Genomic DNA, 21928 nt, shown 5'->3' with positions numbered 1-21928 from the left:
TGAAAATGCAGTCACCTCTAATATGACAATGCGCATCAGTTCACCAGCTAAAAAGGAGGAGAGATGAGAGAGCATGCCACAAAAAGATTTTGACTCACAGTGGCTAATTTCTGAACATCTTCATCAGATGCTCCCAGTGAAGCAAGTCCTATCTCTTGTGAAAACTGTGCAAATTTGGGATCAGCAAGTAGAGGCACATGTCCCAAGAGTTCATGGCATGTATCCCTAAGGGAATGGAAATGAAAAGAGAGTCATTAAAGAAATTAATACCATAACAATTCCATAATTAATTTAACATAAGGCATTTTACAGGGGTCTGACCCCTACCTTACAATGAAACATGGTTTTTACAGTGTAGTTCTTCCCTGTGTATACAGTTTCTACGTGTATGTAGAAACACACACATTTGCTCCTGTGAAATAGATTATACATCATTTAACCCCAGCTGTTCTGTGATTTGCTCATCATTTCCAGAATAAGTGGAAGAGCCTGATCAATACAATCTTTCAGACTTGGTGACATGAAGACTGAACTGCCCAGAGGAAAGCCAGCTGTCCCACAAGTACAGTTTTCAGCTTTTCTGTCCACAGAAATCAAAATCCAACACATTCCCTCCTCCTACTGGCCATTCTTCTTTCTGTAATTGGGTAGCACTCCCCATCAAACATTTTGCCACTTGTCCCCAGAAATATGGGGCAATATTTACAGAGGTTTATGTGTGCCTAATTTCTCATTTAGTCATGAAATCCTACTGCAATTACTGGGTACTTTTGTTATGCAGTCTACTTTTCAGCAAGCAGATTTCAGAAAAAGCAGAGAATCCAAGTCATTTCAAAAAGAACAGCTGTTCACATCTGTAAGTGCATTGTTAGTCATGACAAAGTGCAGACATAAGTGTACAAAAAACTGCTAACGGAAGTGCACATGTATCATCTACAAAAGCTTTCAAACAATTCTGAAAGTTTTGCTGCATTTGTTCACAGGAAATAATGGACTTGGTAGTAAAGTTCACTTTAAAAATCCAATCTGACATTTCCTTTGCTTTTGTCTCTTTCAAGACATACCTCTCTTTTTTTTTCTTTTTTTTCTTTTTTTTTTTTTATCCTAGGCTGTAAACAAATGTTTTAAAGGCAGGGAGAAAACATCAAGTTTTCTGCCTTCTACCCAAAATCATCCAGTTTGTCTTTTATGAACTATTTTTGTTTGAAAAGTCACAGAATATGACATTTCAGATAAATCATGAACAGAAAAACAACCGTCTATATAATTTAAAGTCTTCTTACTCAGTACCCTCACCAAGAAGTCTGAACCAAAAATGTGTAGGTGGACAGTAGTAAAAAGAAGTTTGTGGTTTGCATCACTTGACAGGATAATCATCAAAGCTAAAGACCCTTCTTTAATTAATTCCATTCCAATCACAACATTTTTTTTCTATATTGTCCTACAAGATTTAGCTCACTAACAATGCAAAGGATGGCTGGGAAATGTAGTTTGCAATCTGACAGACACACCACTTCCCAGCACCAAGCAATTCACTGGAGGAACCTAATTTCTCCAACCATCAGCTTCCAACATAAAAATGCCCATTCCCTGGAAGCCCAGCACACCAATTCTTACTTCCACCAAGCAAACTGACACTAATTGCTGAGCATCTGTGCTACACTCCACCAGTTCAGCTATATTTAGCTTTGTATCAGTAGTTCAAGCAAAAGCGAACAGTGAAGCTGGCTCCAATTTCCTGGCTCCAGGTAAGCACACCCATCTTCAGGCAGGCTTCTGCAGCAGCATCACTACTACTGACACCTGAGCTAGTGCCTTCCTCTCTGTTCTCCTGTGCTGAAGCACAACCCCCAGAAAAAAATAAGCAAAGATGACTTATTCCCAGTTCTGCACTGGGACACATGGCCTTTGTTATGTCCATTCTTGCAGACAAAATGAGAACAGACAAAGCCTAATCCCATTAACTTGTCTCTCTTGGCAAGGGGAAAAGAATGAGGAGGCAGAAGATATTTCTCTCACGCCCTTAGCTTGTAGATTCCTCCATTAAAGCTATGCAAAGTAGTATTTTGAATGTGCAATTACAAAGAGGGGAGCTTAAAGCAAAAAGAATATGAACAAAAAAAAAAACCAAAACCACAAAATCTTTCAGGCAGAAACATGAACCAGTATTTGGGATTGTCAATGAAGTCTTTTAGAATTCCCTGCCAGTCTGGCCCTTTATAGATAGTCTAAACAATATAATTCTTTGCGTAACTACCAAGGCTTGATTCTTTTATTTTGTCTTATTCTAAAAATAATTAAGTTCCTTTAATTTATTCACACATATTGCTCAGAGAAAATAAGATTTTTGTAATACACTTTTCACAGCAAAAGATTTTTTCTTGGAGTAAATTAGTTAGTAAAGGAGAAGAAATCTACATAGCTCTGTGAATGTAGTAGAAACATAATTAAAATCAGGAAGAAATATGTTTTAAAATGCATATGGTAGTGATACAGATCAAACCAAATGAACTCTCTAATTTTTATCTAGCTCTGTAGCCCAGGTGTTAAATCTGATGGAAAGCCCACTGAAGTCAAAGGGAGCATTTTTACCTGGTTTATATCATTGAAATGCAACATTCACCAGCCAGGACCCGCAGCAAATCTCATTATGCCCCCATACATCAACCAGGAGATCTCAGGGCATTTCAGCTATTGCAGAAGATGAAGAGTTGTCCCCACTCAAGTCAATTTAGTTTTGCCACTGATTTAAAAAAGCACCAGGCTTTCACTCTATACTTCTGGTAACACTTACTGTGTGTTCTATGTTATGTAAAGAAACCTAAACACATTTTAAAAGGGATTGTAAAAATTTTCCTATGGAGTTCCTGGTAGTCAGCACACATTACTTAACTAATGTGAACCAGTAGGTCTGCCAGAAGAGATTATAACATCATTAGAAAAAGACAACTTAAATTCTCTGTTAGTCATATTTAGAGGTGTTAAGACTATAACCTGTATTTTTAAGATCAGCCCAAATAAGGAATAAAAACCTTCATTCTAACTCAACTGTTATTATTACTCAGCAACTTTCCAGACAGCATGACCAGAAAGGTTGCCAAAGAAGCAGCTGCCATTACTCCTAAGGATCAGCTATGATCCACTGCATAATTCTGAATGTAAGCAGCATCCTGAAAACTGCAGGGCTTTCAAAAACACAAATCAATGAACCAGAGAACATCAGGAAAAGTGCAGACACGCTTAATTGCTTCCTGGAAGATGTTACTGCCTTTATCCTGTTGGAGTTATGTACCTAAATCTCTTATCAGTAGATGAAAATGTTCTTCTAGTTTGTACTAAGTTAATAAACATCATCATTCTTTTGCTGAACACTGGTACATGCTGCAGCTAGAAACACTGGCTTCCCACAGGAAAGGAAATCATTGATGCTAAGCCTGGTAGTTCCCTTACATCATTTTTTTTTTTAATATCTACAGATATTTTTAAATAGACCCAAAGAGGTTCAGCCCTTCCTTCCATCTAAGTCCTTCTTTCAAGATTTTCCATTCTATCAATTTTCCTACAAATTTAAGAGATTTAAGTTCTAACTACAGAGGTTATAGAAGTGACTGAATCCCTTCAGGGATCACCGCGTCCTTTCCAAAAGGAACACGCACACAAAGCTAGTCTCAGAGCGTTTCAGCAAGTGCTTTGCCGCGTTCAGCTGCTGAGGAAAAAGGTAGAGCAGTGTCTAACAGCACCACCTGGTGACTCCTGCCAGAATAAAGCTACCGTGTTTTTAGATACAGCTTAGTATGCAGCGCCATTAAACCTCTTATATTCAAAAATATTACTCCATGGTTTTGGCAGTCAATTCATGAAATCAAACTTAGGCATGGGTCCAAATGTTTACAGAACTGGAGCTGAATATATATGTATGAGTCCTTTGTGTAAATTTGGAAAAAATCAAACATACTCAAGTAGTCCAAGCGGATTAAACTGCAGCTACAATTTCGTGCTAACTGCCTGATGACTGATTCACTGCAAAAAATGTCCTTCCTGTGGTTACAGGATCAGCAGATACCTTTGGTAAAACTACCTCCATATTATCTAAATGACAGGTACTGTTCTGCTATTCCTGCACAGAATACAACATATACAACACAAGACAAGAACTACAGTCTCTTTGATCTTCTTTTTCCCCACTTTTAATCAAAAGACCATATGCCAAAATATTTCATACTAACTTGCAATGTTCTGTTTTGGAAAAGCTGCAATGCTGTCCCATAAAAGTCATCATTAAAATGTTTCTTATTTCTGTCATAATTTCCCTGTAACATATCTAATATTCTCTCTTGGTAAGAGAATAGTGCTCCATGTCTTGCTTCTGTTGTGTTATAGGACAGAAATGAAGTTCAGCTGTGCAACCTGGTCCAAATAAATAAAAACGGGAACACAGAAGATCAAATTAAAATTCTGAAAGGAGAGCTTTTCCAAAATATTCAGGGTTGGTTGTTTGTTTTTTTCCACAACTTCTTTCTAGCTGTCCAGTGGAAAATAGAATTGTAGGTGCTTTTTCAAAATTTTTAGGTGAAAACTCCATTTTCCACATTTAAACAGTATTACTGACCCACTATATAAATAACCCAGTTATTTAAGACCCTTGTAAAATGTCAACAAAAAAGTCTTTGAACTAAATTCTGGCTCACCAGTGTGAAGGATTTTGTCATCAACAGTGTAAGAAGAATTTCACATTTTGTAGAAAGGTTCCTCTTTTCAATCTTGCCAAATTCAATTGGTTCTTTTAAGAAACTGGTGAGCCTATTTTTTCAGAGCTAAAGCAAAGGCAGCAACTTACGGCTCTGGTGTGTAGAGGGGATCTGAGCCGTGCCGTATGTACTGCGTGCAGTGAAAGACTCTGTAGGCTAAGCCAGCTAAAAAGTCACGGGGAGACAGGTATCCAGCAACTGGTCTCACTGTGAAGCCAGACCTTTCTGAAGTGAGAGAGATAATAAAAGGCCACATTACACAGATCATACATTTCACTTTCTGGTGACAGATCTGTTGTTAATTATTCTACCAGAAGCATGACACAAAGAATCTTGACGATCACCACACATCATTTTCAATCATTATGTGCAAGAAGTATTTTGCAGTGCTAACATATGTATAATGAAAGCAGCTTGAGGTATTTCAAAGTTGGTCTGAATATCTTTGTCTAGAAAAAAATGCTAAGGTACCATAAGTGATGTTCTTAAAATTTTAAAAACAAAAATTTTGTCTGGTACGAAATGGGAAAGAAGTTTCCATACTGAAAAATATGCAAAAATATGTTAAAAAATTAACAGAACAGAATAGGATTAAAATAAATCTGTCCTTATTTTTTATACAAAAAATACTGCTTTTTATAGTTAAGATCCTCAAATAAATATTTAGCAGTGTTCTTTTTTCAGATTAGTCCCAGAGTGAAACAGTTTCAGACTCAGAGACTTTAAAAAGTATCTTTCTCTCAAAAATTAATTCTTTATTCTTTCAAAGTTTTTACAGGGCAATGTTTCAAATTTTTCTGCAACAGGTACTACAACCTGCTCTATGTAGTCTGAAAACATATTTCGGAAACAAGTGTGAGATTTTGAATTTCTAGCTAGGGAGAAAAAATCTGTACAATTTGGCATCATTCCTTAGTGACTGTAACGCAATACATGAGAGACCCAGAAGGACACAATCAAATTCAAAGAATGATGAGTCAGCTTTAGCAAATGCAGGTTTTCACAGACAAGAATTATGGATGAAGCACAGGTTGAGGAAAGTGAGCTTGTCATTATAAATTCTTTATTTCCTTTAGCTTGTCCATATATGTATATTTGGATAAAATGCTTTGTTAATTATTCTCTTACTAGCACATGTTCTTTTTTTTTTTCAAACACCCACCTTTATAATATTTTAGTTCCTGTGTAAAATGTTTAAGAAACAAATATGTGTATCTGAAGGAACCTTTGAGGAGAAATTAAACTCTTAAATTAACTCTTTGGTGGCTTTTCCTCTAGAGCTAAAAACATCTCCATATCTACCACATTGTCCATATGGGATACATTTCCATTAAAAATTAAAAATAAGAATTTATTTTTGAACTTAAATATGTAATACACTGCTCCTTAAAAAATGAAAGAGAAGCACCACATCACCTACAGTGTCCAACACATCTTTTTCAACATACAAATAAAAGGACTAGCTTCATGAGGTCTCGAGCACTCAGGAAAGCTTCATATTCATCAGGCTACACAACAGTGTGCCAAACCTGCCTGCCTCTTTAAATTCAGTTATCTTGGCCTTTGAGTCTCCCTTTCTCCTGCCTGGATATTTGGGGGATGCCCAGTGTGGTTATCAGAAGTCCCCATCTGTGGCTAACTCAGGTTTTCCTTTTCACCAAACCGAAGGGTTTTCTCCCTGTACAAGATAACATCATGCTTTACATGTTCAGCTGATTCATTTCTCTCCATTTCATACTTGCAAATATCTACATAAAACTCCCTTGACTACAAAAACTCTGCCACAGAGAACACCAAAACCAAAATGATACTTCAGGCTAAACTGACGGCCACTGACAATGGGGTGAGTCTTTTCACTCAATGTGCTTTGTACTCCATACTTACAAAAAAGTGTTTTCATGAAACCATATCTGTTGATAAACCAAATATGAATCTTACCTTTAAGAAAAATAGAAACATCTTCCAGTTGAGGCACATTATCTTCTCTGTATCCACAGTATTTGCTCAGCAGAGGAAAGTTTTTTAAATATTCTCGACAAGCATGGGTGGGATAGAGTTTACTGAGTTCCCTAAATACTACCCCCCAAGTTTTAACTTCTTCAGCTGTGTACTCCACTCTTGGAATGGGTTGACCACTATTGGAAAAAAAAAATACAAAATACATCCAAATACAAGCAGACTGTAGGCAGATTGTAAATAGCAACATTTCTACAAAAAGTATTATTTAAATGAAGGCAAATGAGACTATTAAACTATTTGAACTATTCTTAATTGACAGCTTGATGCTTTCTTCCTTAGAATTATTTCTTGATGCTATGATGTACATATTCTATAATTTCTTTAAGAATTGTGTTTCTTCCTAAGCAATCTCATTGCTTCTTAATTTTTGTACGTATTATAGTAGAAAGATGGATTTCTTATATACCACGTTCCTATACCAAACTAATATTTCTACACTTACTGCTACTGGTACCTTTGCAAGTGGATGGCTGAAGATCCTGATTCAGTCTAACATTTAGATTGAGTAAGACCTTCAACAGACTGCATTCTCTATCCATTCTTTAAAGCACATAATATTCATGCAGCATCAAATGCTGGGTCAAGATTAGGCAATTGCATAGATGCTTAGAAATGTATGGATCCAATTTTAAAAATGTGTATTTATTGCTTAGACAGTTGTTTACATATGCAGATATGTTTGGAACCCTGAATTCATGCAGGACTATATTAGGAGGAAGCTCATCTCAGAGCCAGCATCCCAGCCTAGAGGAAACTGAACCTTTAAATACATCTCTCCTTTTGTTTTAATTCTGCCTTGTTCTTCTGCCCCCTCCTGCTTGTACAGATGTACAGACATTGGAAAGCAGGAGCCTTCCAGGATACCTGCAAATCTGTTCCTGACATCCAAGATTTGCCTTGAGTAGTTACAGTTAATTCAAACCTGACTGACAGTGTGAACATTGCTAAGAGATCCTTCCAACTTGTGCTGCCTTGTATTTAGCTGTAAGGAATTTCCCATGACCTGGCCAGGGGCCATTACCTCATGTCATTAATTGCCCCTTGAAATGTTATAATATTCCTCTGGAATTAATATTCACAATCTAGAATGTGTAATCTCTGCAATCTGCCTTCTTCTCAGGCATCTTCTCTCGCACTGTAACGACGTACAGATTGGCAGAGGGATTCACAGCATCCTCCTCCGCTCCATCAGTCCTTATCTCTCACTCTCCTGCCACAGGGCTGGCAACATGGGCACTCCCAGCCCCGTGCTGCAGCTTCCCCAGTACCACAGACAGCAGCTGAACAGGCATGTCAGGCACGGGCAGCTCCACTGCAGCAGGAGAACCGCAGTGCTGGCCTTTTGCTGGCAGCTGCTGCTCAATTCATAATCCTGTCTCCACTGTACGAGGTAACAAGGAATAAGCCCTCATGTCACATTTGATTGCTGCTATGCAGTCCCTACATGCACAAGAGAGGATCATCTGCCCTACATTCATTGTGGTTGTCCCCTCATCTTTATTGAAAACTTACCACTTAATCCCCTTGCCTTTCATGATATCAAAGGATTTTGATCCATGGCAGTTATCTGTCAGTCAAAGGCAACTTTGTATGAGGTGCTCGTACTTGGTAGGGACTGCTGAATATCCAATACATGCACTAGTTCCCTGTCAGCCACTTTTGCAGACATGACAAGAATTGCAACACATTAGTGAAGTATTTCTCATCCACAGGAGGTGCTCTGGGTCTGTGCCCATCCTGCAGTGAGAGACAGTCCTTCAGGTCTAGTACGTGTATTCCCCCTTAACAGTTCATCAGCCAAAAGCTGCCTGCCAGCTCATGGAAAACATAGCATAGCTATTCTGAATTGTACTGTACACCACAGATACAAGCAGCTTCCTGCTCCACGCCTTTGCTTTTGCCAAAATACCCAGCCTCATCCCTTCTGCTTAGGCCTGACCTCTACTATGGATACTACCAGTATAGGTCAGCATTGGCATATCAAGGAGGAAGATATGTTTTACCAGTGGAAAAGCTCATGTTTCTTTTCAGCCTGTCACTAGAAAGGCATAAACACAATCAAGGATCTGAAGCTTGATCACTGCTCACTAAAAGGTTTATAACTTAGTTATTGTTCCAATTAATTCATTAGTACTGAAGTAAGGTTCACAGAACATTAATTCCTTAATAGGTTTCATGCCTAGGAGAGCTGGTCTTATTTCCAGCTGATCATGATACTGCTTTCTTTATAGAGGGAATCAAGGCAGCCAGACTTGTGGGAGGATCTATGCGTTTCTCCCTCACCTCTGCAAACTTCATATTTCTTAACTTCTTATTTCAACGTGCAAGACCCACCTTGCACTCAAACACTTCAATAAATCATGGAAATGGCCAATCTGCATAACCAGTTTCCTTGTGGTAAGATGACTCTACAAGCTAACCTAATCTGAATTTTTATTTCTCCTTATTAAAATAGGGTCTTTCCATTTTGCCACGGTCATGAGCTATCAATTCATATTATTAATTCCCTCTTAAACATCGTATGTTTCCTACAGATTTAATTTTCGCAACACTTTTTCAAACCCTAATCAGTCTCAAAGGACTAATTAGCAAGATTAGCACATTTTCACTCTCTTTACTATAGAAGCTAAGTGAAGGAGGGAGGAATATGTTTTTTTATGGCTTTTTTGGTCCATTTATTTCACACAGCTGATCTTCACTGCTGTGCTCTATTAACATGTCTTTTCCTTTAACAGCCAGCTCCAGCAAATACCTGCTCCTTCAAGTTCAATTGGTAATGTTTTTCTCTCTCTCTCTTCATTACGGACACCACTTTATGTTCAAGCAAAGCAAAGCATCTACCACTATAGAACAGTAGCAATTGCAATTCATAAAACAAATGCTGGTCTGGGATTTTCAACTCAACTTTTTATGGAGCCAATTCCTTGCAGCCAGATCTCTGGGTTTTTTTAAGGAAACAAATTTGGGTTGTTGGTTTTTTTACAATGGAAAATGAAAAGTAGATACGCATCAAGCCTCAGTAAGTGCTTAGGAAAGTCACTTGCCTGGAAGACACTGAGAGATGTTTATCCCCAAGGAGGGCAGCCCTTGTAAAAGAGCTGTTCTTTTTGTGGAAATAAGTAAATAGTCATTAGACAACAGACGAGAGTGTGACAAGACTTTGATGTAGTGTCAAGACACCTATAGTAACTCTCAGCTCCACAGTGTGGGTAGCAGAAACAGCCCAGCTGTAGCAGCACAGCCTTCCCTGAGCTGATTTGCCTTTCCTCAGCATAGTTTGGGCTTTGCTGCAACAGGATACTGAGGTTGTCTCCCTGGGCTGTCTCTCCATGGATACCCAGACACAGACTGACTGTACAGACCAGTAGACACAGCACATCCCTGGGGGTACAGATAACCAGTGCAGGAGACCTGAAGTATCAATGAGATTTTGACACATGTTGGATAACTGCCCTAAGACTGGTCTCCCAGTTTTTCTGGTGCCTGGCTAAGAGTATTTGAAGCCTCTCTTGTCTTTCTTCTTATAATAATAGGACAAGTTTGCAATCTTTTACAGGTTTGAAAAGATGAGTGGAATGAAGGAGTATATCTGAGAAGTTTTGCTGAAGTACAAGATCTGGTGCACAAATAATCTCTAGTTTGGACAGTGTAATTTTTGTAATGTCCCTGCAAAAATGTTCTTAAGCCTTCAAAATCTAAAGAAGGAAAAGGTTTTCCTTTCCTTGTTTTGTTTTATTTTCTGGAAATATGCAGGATTACTTTCTGTTATTTTGCAAAAAGGTGTTTTTCTTCTGGTTTCAGGGTAGAAAAAAAGGCCACACCTTGAAGCAAAAGACCAACTACTGTTTAGTAAGCCAGCCGCATCACCTTGCCAGCACTTAGGCGGCTGATAGGGAGAAGAAAGGAAGATCTTACCAGCAAGTTACCAGCTGTGAAATGCATAGCACTACTGCCACCATCATGGATAAATGGAGAGCTATCCCACTTACTGAAAGAGCCTAAGAGCACACACAGCCTACCCTCATCCACAGGTATCCACTTGACATTTCAGACTGCAGTAAATGACAAGAAGCACTGACTTCACTGCAAGCATTAGACTAAAAGAAAGATAATAAATCAATCAGCTTTCAACAAACATCCTAACAAAAAAGCTATCTCAATTTACATTTGAAAGCTGGCTAAACTCAGGGCTTACCTGGGCAGCCTAGAGAGCATCTCTACTAATAAACACCTACCCCAGAAGGCAGCAGCTCAGTGTGTTGGATGGATGTCATGAGCACCCAGCTAAACAAATACCACTGTGGGCAGAAAGAAAGGGGAAAGAACACTAACACCTACACGTGTGTAAGACTGGTAATAGCTTAATGACTGCCTTGGGACAACAGTAGAAGAAAACTATAATCAGAATTATATATGGTCAAAAGCAGAGTTAATCCTTCTGTCCCCCCAGCCTCCTGCAGGCTGGATAATAACCTTATACTGTGAAACCTTCAGAAATTCAGTTTTGACTTGATTCCTGACAGGATGTGCCTCCTATAAGTGGGGAAAAAAATTGCACGTTTCATACTCTTAAACCATGTAGGTAGAAATCTCAATGGAGAAAAAAATGAAAAACCTGAAGAAGTGTACAAAAGAAAATGGAAAAGAACATGAAATTAATATGTTCTTTCCCTTGAGAATGAGGGTTTAAACCTGTTGCAAATAAAACCTAGAATAGGATTAGAACTAGTTGAGTGCTTCTGTGACAAGAAAATTGCAACACAGTAGGTGTTTGTAGGTAGAAGAGCAAGTTTTCTAACTTCCAGAGACTGTAGCAAATTGAAAATACTGACTTGAAATAGGGGGGAAAAAAACAGAATGAGAAAACACTCGCAGTGTACTCGTGCGCAGTCACCAGCTTCTCTAACTACACAGAAATGCACTGACTAAATTCTAAGAAATTTAGAGCTGTATTGGCAAAACCAATAAATGGCATTTGGCACCATCCAGTAGAATCATAGAATGATACAACTGTTAAGGTTGGAAAAGAACTCTAAGATTACCAAGTCCAACTGTTAACCCAACACTGCTATGTTCACCACTAAACATTGTCCCAAAGTGCCACATCCAAACACCTTTTGAACACTGCCAGGGGTGGTGATCCCACCACTTCCCTGGGCAGCCAACTCCAAAACCCAACCACCCTTTCAATAAAAAAAGTTTCCTAATATCCAGTCTAAACCCTTGTGCAAATTGATACCATTTCCTCTCATCCTGTCACTTGTTATCTGAGACAAGAGGCCAACCCCCACCTCACACAAGCTCCTTGCAGGCAGTTGTAGAGAACAATAAGGTCTTTCTTGAGCCTCCTTTTCTCCAGGCTAAACAATCACAGCTCCCTCAGCCACTCCTCATCAGACGTGAGTTCCAGCCCCTTCACCATCTCTATTGCCATTCTCTGCACACAGTCCAGCACCTCAATGTCCCTTTTACAGTGAGGGGCCCACAACCGGACACAGGACTTGAGGTGTGGCCGCACCGCTGCTGAGCACACGGACAGAATCACTGCTCTGGTCCTGCTGAACACACCATTTCTGACAAAGGCCAGGATGCCATTGGCCTTCTTGGCCCCCGGGTACACTGCTGGCTCATGGTCAGACGCTGTCGACCAGCCCCTCCAGATCCTTTTCCACTAAGCATCTTTCAGCCAATTTTCTTCCAGCCTGCAGCACCAAAATGCAGGACCTGGCACCTGGTTTGTTGAACCTCATGAGATTGTGAGATTGGCCTCAGCTCAGTATAGTACATGCATCGAAAGAAAATAATAATTTTGGGGGTTAGTAAACTCTTCCAGCTATCTAGGGATGCTAGATATGTGTGATTTAGCAGTGCATCAGCTTGTCAGTAAGGCATGCAAATATCTGTAAAATATTTTCCAAAGTTTAAGCAGCTGTGAATAAAATGTTAAAAGAAAGAGTGCTTGCTTTTCAAATTCTTCACTTGCCTGTAGCTGTATCAAAAATGTAACAGGATTCCAAGCATCAGGTTCGTAATTTATAGCCTACACTAAACTAGTCAGAGTTTAAAGGATGACTTTGTCTACTGTTAAACTTCATCCTATAGAGTTAAGTAGAGCATGAATTCTAACTAGTCAGCAGCACAGGGAAGAATTATGCCAGTACTTACTATTTATAGCTCATGGCAACATCCACAAAGTACTTTCTTCTCTGTCGATAGACATTGTCTTTAAATCCCTTAAGCAAGGAAGAAGAGATGTAATTTACAATAAGGATATAAAATTAGCTGTAAGAATTATAAAATAAATCATTGAAATGTTTCTTTAGTACTTAGTTGCATTGTATTTTGATTTACACTGCCTACTGGACTGCTAGAGAAAATAAGGATTTTTCTTTTTTTTTTCTTTTTCTTTTTTTTCTTCACCAGAGTTCCACAGGAGTTCTTTCAAGAGAGCTTTGTGCATAAGTACAGTCATTCATCCAAGATGCTGAAAAGCAAAACTTTTTTCTGTCATTTTATCTCTCTCATGTTTTCCTTGATCTGAACTGAGATCTACACACAGGTGCATAGCACAATAATCTACCTGTCCTTTGTACATCTTTCTTCACTAGAATCAAGCATCTAAAGATCATATGCAACTCATTTTGAAGATTCCTTTTTCAGCATTTACCATCTTATCCCACACATCAGGAACTGAACCATCAGCCCCCAGCACTAGTTTGAGTTACGAAAGAAGGGCTCTACCTCGTGGGCTACAGTAGGCTCACTCCTTTTCCACATTAAGAGCAAAAGATCTGTATAACATGTTCATAACATAACATGCTGGCCAGTTACAGCTCTTTGAGCTAGTCAAAATTAGAACAAGATTTCTTCTATATCTATAAAATATAAAGATACTTCAGGTTTGGACTACAAGAAGAGTAAACTATTTTCAAAGTAGAACTGCTAAACCCTTGAAGATAAAAAAGGGTCAAAGAGTTATCTATGTTACCCAGTTAGTAGCCCAGAAAGTCCATTTAAGATTCCCCCTGAAAATTAAAATGCTGAAAATTAAAATGTCTTTTTTCCTTAGCGCTCACATAGACATGCAAAACACTGAAACAAATTAAAAGATAACATTGCTTGATTTGAAATACTTGTATGAGCTTCCATAAAACTCAGGAGACATTTTACTGTCCCATAACCAAAGCTGTGCTGCTGGGGCAGAGTATGGGAGGATTTCACAGGGCTACAGAAAGCCTTCAAACCTCCACTCCTACACAGAAAAGCTTCTTTGACTTGGAAAAAGTTGCTGCAATCTGGGGGAACCTCCTTGTCTCCTTAATATCTTTTGAGGCAAATGTTGAGTTAGTCAGCTGAAGACCATTCAAGAGACCTGGAAAGCGATGGAAGACAGCACAGGGGACTTAAAAACCTGTCAAGTGTAATGAATCTGAGACTGAAATCATTCGCCATTATGGAGTAGGTTAAGGCTAAGCTGCTGAAGTGGTGTTATCCTTACAGGTTCTGTAACAGGATAATTCTCTTTGGTCCTCTGGCACATACATGCTGCTGCTAAGGAAAAGGGCAGGCAACTGGAGTGGCCTTTCAAAGGCCAGTCACAGATTTAAGGGTTCTTACCCCATTTCTAATACCTAGCATGCTGCATAGGCTACCAAATGGTGTGTAAATTGTGTTTGTAAGAGTCCTCCCAAGTGTAAAATATATATTCATATAATGCAAATGTCTTTTTTGTTTTCTGCAAAACTGAAGGCAAATTTTCAGCAGAGCGCTCAAGTATTTAATGAAGGTACCAGCTCAGAACATAAAACAGCATCTAATGGCCTGTCAGAGCCATAAACTCAAAGCTGGAATGAGTTGTCTCTACAACCTCTGTTTGAACCAAATTACAGTAAATGGTTGAAGATAATCAATAGTCTTTTCCTTTCAGAGAAAATGTGAATTAAATCCTAGTTTGTCATCAAAAAATACATGGCAGAAACCAGGATTCAGGAATGTGCTCCCTGACTATGGGCCCTCAGTATGGAAGGGCTCCCATGTGATAGAGGAGGCTGAGAACCAAGCAAGGTGATGATGATGATGATTGTGGCTGGTATTATTTGGGCAGGTGACACCGGAGACAGTGGGGCTGCCATGGATCTTTGTGATGGTTTCCATTTGGCTTGTGTGCACAGGGGTGAGAATCTGCGCCTGAGCTCCCACCACAGCACAAAATGTGTGCAACAAAAAACAAAGGAAACTACCATCTACAGCTAGAGTTTGATCTGATTCTATTGCAAGACAGTCTTATGGCCAGATATGTTAGTTCACTGCCTACTTTCTTTTAGCTGTAAAATTTCTGAGAGTACCAGTTTAAGCCAGCCTATTTTAGGAATTAATATAACTATTTAACACCAGTGTCTTTCAGTCGAGTCATTCAGAGGTAGAAACTTGGATTTACAGAAAGGGAAAGTATTTTAACACAAATGCTTGCAATCATCTGCCATCTTAAGACTCAGAGGTTAAGCATTTATAGCCATTAGCAAAAAGAAATAAAACAATAACAGACCCCTTTGTTCTGTCTTTCACATTGAGCATTTGACACTACTACAGATACCACTTGTGCATGCAGGCTTGTCTCCTGACACCAAAGTCAGGAGATTTTGAGAAACAATGAGACACCTTCCCATTTGCTGCATTCACCAAAAACAGGAACACGTCTCTCTGGTTTATCTTGTAATTACCTCCCGAGTGCCAAATAATTCCTTCATAATTCTTTCTTCTCTGACACCAATTGACAATGGCAATTCTTACCCAAGAGCTACTTCTGGCAGAACTGAAGGTCATATTGATCTAAATTCTGAAGTTTGAAATCTTTCTATCAACCAATTACTTTTTTTTTCTTTAATGCAAGCAGCACAAAATGGGATATACTTGCTAAATAATCAATAAGTTTAGTGGACGACCTGAATTTTGTGTATCTTTCTACAGAAAATGAAAATTAATTCACTTAAACTACCAAAGAGAAACCAGTCCTCATCTTCTGAAAACAATCGGCAGTCAATAGGCTTTTTATTGGACTGGCAAATTACCCGACAAATCATCTACAGGACAATTTTGTGTTACACTTACGGGGTGATCAGCATCCAGCTCAGATCCATACATCAGAACTCTCTGAGAGCATTTGTCTAACTCAGAGATCTTCCTGGGGAACCAAGGAACACAATCAAGATCTGTAGGAGACAGAATGCAAATTAAATGCACTGGAGTATAAGATCATGGAGATACCTGTGCAAAACATCTGTCAGTGTCTAAACCAAGTGGTATAAAAACAGCCTTGCCTTCTTCATCAGTCCAGATGTTTTCCGGTGGATTGAGAGACACTATATTAGTTTGAAACTTGAGCAACTGGATCAGTTCATTAAATTCTTTCTTACTGCAGTCACAGTCCACAAAAATTTCCACCTCTGAATTCCTTCTCTTTGATTTTCGTGATTCAATATGAACCATACTCACATGTTTTTCCTGTGGAAAGATGAAACGACAGATGAAATACAGATATACATAGAAGAGCAATGCTAGAAGAGCAATACTGGTGGCACATTCCTCAGGAAAGTTTTTCCAGTTATTAAAAGGCCTTTTTATTGAAAGTATTCCCTTTTTCTATTTACAGGATTAGTTGGTGACACATACTAAATACTGATGACAAAAAAAAAAATCTTACGTGGAAAGTAAAAATAAAATTATTATTTCTGATGAAGGAAGCCAAGTAACGATTTAATTTTATCTACAAAAACAATCTCTTACAGAGGACAGTATAACACTTTTTTAATTTAATGCAATTTTATATTTATCTCTGCTATATTAAATTCTAATGCAATTTTAATTGTAAATTTGCATAATAATAATGTTAATTTAAATACAATGGAGTGGGCTTCTTTAAACAGATGTTATTAAACATACTACTTGATGTACCTTACTACATGAGGAAGAAAATATTTTTATGAGAATAGACATGTATCAATCCTCACCTACCTACTGTGCAATTATTAAAACCATGAAGTGTTGACAGCAATATGATTAAAATCTAACTCAATTTATTCTCTATTTCAATGTCCCCATCAAACACAAATCATGCAACAAACATCACAGTGTGAGTACCTCTAGCATGAAAACTTTCCTGTGGGGTCTCTCTCCCACCACAACTACTAGTCTGCCAAGGGTATCATTCAGAGACAGATAACCATAATGTGCTGGCTGACCTGATCTAGAGTGACAGCCTTGCTTCAAAATGGGAGGTTGGATTAGATGGCTGTTCTTAACATGACTGACCTCCTATGGACTCTGAATTTTCCTTTTCCTTGCTAGACAGAAACTATCTGTTACTTTTCACAACTATTCTTGCACTTACTCAGTGAAGCCAACAAAACATTTGTTGACTTCCAAATGGGAAGAAATTCATGTCTGTATTTCCAATTGCCCACTGTATTTTACATAAATGTCCATTTCAGGTGGAGGTGTCCTCTGGCAGAACCAACCAGCAGTGTCTGTTTTCACACCTCTGGATATACAGACATAGTTCTTTCACTGGCATGCTCCATAAATGTGTATACAGTGTAGCAACCCAATCACATAACAAATTCAATTTTGTCTTCCCTAAGTTAAGTTGAGAACAAAACCCTGCACTCCTTCCTGCAATACTCAAATCATTAAATTACTACATGGATGCTACATCTTCCAGACACATTTAAGAGACCAGAGTGAGTTCTATGCCTATTCCCAAGAAGAGGTAGCAGATGTTTAAATCCAGAATTTCAGGTATTAACCCATACCAGCATTTTAGCCAAAGCTGCACTTGGACACTTAACCCTTAGAGAACAGTGGCATTGAAAACACAACTCCTACTGCAGCTTCTGTTCACACACTCAGGTTTCCCCTCTTTTTGTCAAACACCCTGCTTCCTGGCAGGCTCCCTCTTGTGGCTCTAACTCACCTCTTTTTCTTGGCTGGAGAATCTACATGTCAATCTACACCAGCCTTGGGAATCTGTTCCCAGAACCAGCCATGAGTGAGGGTTGGTAGCACCCAGTGATCCCACACCTACATGCCCCTCATGGTTTGGCCTGAGAGGCAGGCCAAACACATGTGCTAACTTTCTCTGCACTGCACAGACTGAACAATTTAAGGCTTTTATCATGGTGCTCTAATGACCCTCAAACACACCTCCAACCATTCTGACCGGGAGTCAGAATGCTGACAAGACTAACAGACTGACAAGGACTGATTTCACAGAGATCTATGTGGGAACCAATACCTCACAATTTACATCCCAGTTAGACACCTAAAACCCTGACCCTGCAAGCACTTAAAGGTGTCTCTAATTTCAAAAGCAAGCAAGGCTGCCACCAGCATCACCTGATTGTATTGGATTCCCAACTGCTCTCTGAAAGTGTCTCCTTTCATTGTGGCCTGCACAGACAGCTTCAAATCTAATTTACAGTGTTGAGAATCACGTCAGAAACCTAAAGTGAACTGTGTGAACATCAGCATCACTGTCAAATTTTGTTTCAGAAAATCCTTCACAAGCCCAAAATGCTTTGTTCAATGGTCCATAAAATTTTAAGTTACTTTTATTCAGTTCTGCAGAGCGAGTGTAGCTGCACTCCATTCCTCCTGCCACGGTCCATTAGATTGATATCAACAAAGAGCCTGACCTCAGTAGCTGTCCTCAGTCCAGCCAGCATAAATGATTTGCAAGCGTTACCTGGAAGAGTCTGAGAGCTTTCACCAATCCACCAACTTCATTCTTCAAGGAAAACACCACAGCTGTCTTTCCACCTTCAGATGCAGATTCACTTTTCCCATTTCCCTTATTCCCTTTCTTCTCCTCATTTTTCCCAGAACTCGATCTGTTTAGCTATGAACAGATAAAAAACACGATCATCTCAGATGACAGTGGGCAAGAGAAATTTCCTGTAAGAGAAATTTTTGTTTGAAAATAGCTGAACAGAACTCATCCTGGCTTAATTTGAAAGAAAAGGCCGTGTGTTTACTTGAAATCAGAATCACAGATTAAAGGCAGCTGCTAGAGAAGATTATATAAGAGGCCATACAAAATTTATAAAAGCCTAAAGAAAAGTATGAATGGGATACATATATGATGGCATTATTTAGGCAATGTTATCATTAGAAGTAATTGTGAAGCAAATGAAGACAGTCTAAATTACTGGCAAAGCCTGCAGATCAGTTATTGAAACCTGAATATTGCTGCAAAATCACAGGGATGCTATCCTAACCTGTACCAGTCAATTTATGAAGATGTGCACAGGTTTGTATTATTGTATTGACCATTGTAACATTTACAGCCAAAACTTTATGTTCTCTGTCATAGTAAAATTAATGTTATCATGTAATGCAATTCATCCTGAGAACACAAAACCTCTGTTGATTATACAAACAATAACAGAAATGCTTAGACTGCAACACAGACTACCAAGCTGGAAGGGACCTCAAGGATTATCTGGTACAGCTTTTCTTGGCCTAGACAAGATGACCCAGCACCTTGTCATGCCAAATCTTATAATTGTCCAGTGCTGGGGAATCCACTGCTTCTCTTGGGAGATTATTCCAATGGCTGATGGTTCTCACTGTGAAAACCTTTACAACCCCCAGAAGATGAGTTAACTGAGAAACTCAAAAAATACAGAAAATTGCACCATCCTTGACCGCTCTTACATTCTTAGAATTTGTGAGTACAAGACTGTTTTAAGTGAAATTTCAGTCATAGTTTTCCAAAAAATGTTATTTTATCAGCTTAAATCTTGTTGAAATTCCAACAGTACAGCCTTTATAGACAATTTTTATAACATCGACTGCGATTTTCAAAAAGCAGCCTGCATTTTCCAATACTTAGGCTGTTACTTCTGGAGAAATTAAGTCTCCAGTGAGATGCTAACTGCTTTGTTATAATCCATAAAAAATATGCAGATATATATTAAAAACATATACTATTTCAATGTTTCAAATGGATTGAATCGTACTTCAGTAAATTCTAAAGCAGCTTACAGAAAATAATCAGAAAATTCAGCTTTTTAAACAAATCTTTTAACACTCCTTAAACAGCACAGGTGAAATCAGCCACATTTAAACCAGGTATGGGACATGCTAAGAAGTCCCTGTGGTCTTTTCTTATCATTTATTAGAACAAAAGGAAACAACCTGGGAAGCCAATTTGTTTGCAGAATTATATATGAATGGTTTTGCACGTGTTTATTTTTTATTAATTGAGCTTATATGAGTCTGCTCCTACCTGATGTGGTAGGAAGCTTGCTCAGGGAAAGTTATGGGGAAGGTCACTTTTGTTTAACTTCAGTAATATCTAGAATTTGGATAAGTTCTTTTCACACACATCAAGAACACAACCTCCAGATGAAGTAACAACGGTGCTGCTTTTACAACAACTGTGGTTTTTCCAGAATCTCAGTACTGTCAGTTCCTCAGGAAAACAAGGGCACTCAGCACTTTCCAAGTCCATCACAGGTTTCCTAATACTTTCAAGAGAGCATTACCCAAAGTGATGACAGAAAGACCCTCTCAAGTATTTGAAAACTAAAATGAGCACCTATTTGTTATGAGCCCAGTAGAAGAGGATGAACTTGAATTTTATTAGCCATGTTCATTAGCACAGTTCATAATTAAACAATACCTAAGAGACCAACTTTCCTAATGAAAATTAATTATCTGGAGCAAGTGGAAGTCCTCAGGAAAAGAAGTCATTTACAGCAGAACCAGTGAAGAAAGTAACTCGAATATAAAGACAGTAGAACAAATTTATCCCATTTAATTCAATGCTTTCAATAGGAGCTGAGCATGTAGAAACAGGGATACTCCACAATTTACTATTAAGCCAGTAGGCCAATTCAAAACTGGTATAAACCCATGTACTCTGCTGGTTTTACTCAAATGATGAAAATCTTCATCTCTTACAAAATTTTATGGGAGTCACAGTCTTCATAACCCTAATTATTTCATGTATTCAGAGCAGGCTGCCTTACTTAGTCACACATACGTTTACCTGTTAGCATACAGAAGTTTGTCTCATTCTTGAAACCACCCAAGCACCTGTTGCACCCATGTCATCACCTTACAGAGAGCCATTTCCATCTACTGACAGTCTTTTTCGACAGTGCCCTGGCACGGTGTCCCCACGTGTCCTGGCACCCCTGCCCGTCGGCAGAAGCCGGGAACACAGCAGCAAATCCACCGGCACCACCGCAGAGCGGGTGCGCGGCATTTGAGCCTTGCCAAAAGTGCTTTACAGGTCGTGCTGTGAGCCTTACGAGTGCCCTGAAAGGGCTGATGTGCACAGCCCGCTGGACTAACACGGGCTTCCAAAATCCAAGCATTTAAAACCATCTGATCTGGACCCGATGCTTTTTTCTATTATTCCTATAGCAATACAGTTCATTTCTGCAATAGGGCTTGTATTGCTCATGGAACTTTTTCTGTTGTTTATGACACTTTTAAGGCAGCGTTTCGAACGGGGACCGATTCGACAGCAAAGTTAGTTTCACCGGCCCCCGCAGCTGCCGAGAAGCTGCTGACCCGACGGCGAAGCGAGGAGCGAGGGGGACGCACGGCTGCCTGGCAGCGGCCCCGGCGGAACCCGACCCGCGGTGGCCCGCCCTGCCCGCCCCGGCCCCGGCACTTACGGTGAGGCTGCCGGCGGCGGGGCGCTCCTCCGGCAGGGCCGAGTCGAGCGAGAAGCCCCGGCGCGCCCAGTACTTGCTGGAGAACATCATCATGGCGGGCTGCATGGGGCCGGCGGCGGGCGGGGGGCAGCGCCAAGCTCTGCCCGCCTCGCCGCGCCCGCTGCCTTTATACGCCCCCGCCGGGGCTGATGGAAACACGATTAGGGGACACCCGTCTCCGGGTGACGAGAGCCGCCGGCAGGCGGACGCCCACGGTCCCCGCTCCCCTCAGCAGCCGGGGCGGGACGGGACAGCGCAGCGCGGGGAGCGCTCCCGCCGCCTCACGCCGGCAGAGCCGCGCCGGTGCCGCTGCGGAGCGGCTGACCCACCCGCCCTGCGGCTGCTCCTTCGCCCTCCCCTCGCTCCTGCGCCCGCCGCGGGCGCTCCGCCACCGAGCCGGCCCGAGCGGCGCGGCCGGGCCGCCTCTGCCTCCGC

General features: G+C 40.0%; 1 protein-coding gene across 1 annotated transcript in view; it reads right to left on the bottom strand.

Moving 5' to 3' along the window:
* The window catches only part of TPH2 (tryptophan hydroxylase 2), a 50026-nt gene extending 28374 nt beyond the window's left edge, over positions 1–21652 (bottom strand). The window contains exons 1-8 of the mRNA XM_038154303.1: positions 21455–21652; positions 18508–18660; positions 16085–16268; positions 15876–15976; positions 12933–13000; positions 6687–6883; positions 4838–4973; positions 99–225 (exon numbers count right to left, since the gene is read on the bottom strand). Of these exons, the coding sequence (XP_038010231.1) occupies positions 99–225; positions 4838–4973; positions 6687–6883; positions 12933–13000; positions 15876–15976; positions 16085–16268; positions 18508–18660; positions 21455–21559 (1071 nt within the window). The 5' untranslated portion in view covers positions 21560–21652. The remainder of the gene's footprint in view (positions 1–98; positions 226–4837; positions 4974–6686; positions 6884–12932; positions 13001–15875; positions 15977–16084; positions 16269–18507; positions 18661–21454) is intronic.
* Positions 21653–21928: the final 276 nt, after the last annotated feature.

Source organism: Motacilla alba, chromosome 1A (genome assembly GCF_015832195.1).
Source record: "Motacilla alba alba isolate MOTALB_02 chromosome 1A, Motacilla_alba_V1.0_pri, whole genome shotgun sequence".
NCBI lineage: Eukaryota > Metazoa > Chordata > Aves > Passeriformes > Motacillidae > Motacilla > Motacilla alba.
The sequence above is the reverse complement of the archived record's forward strand: the minus strand, read 5'-3'. Positions and strand labels throughout refer to the sequence as shown.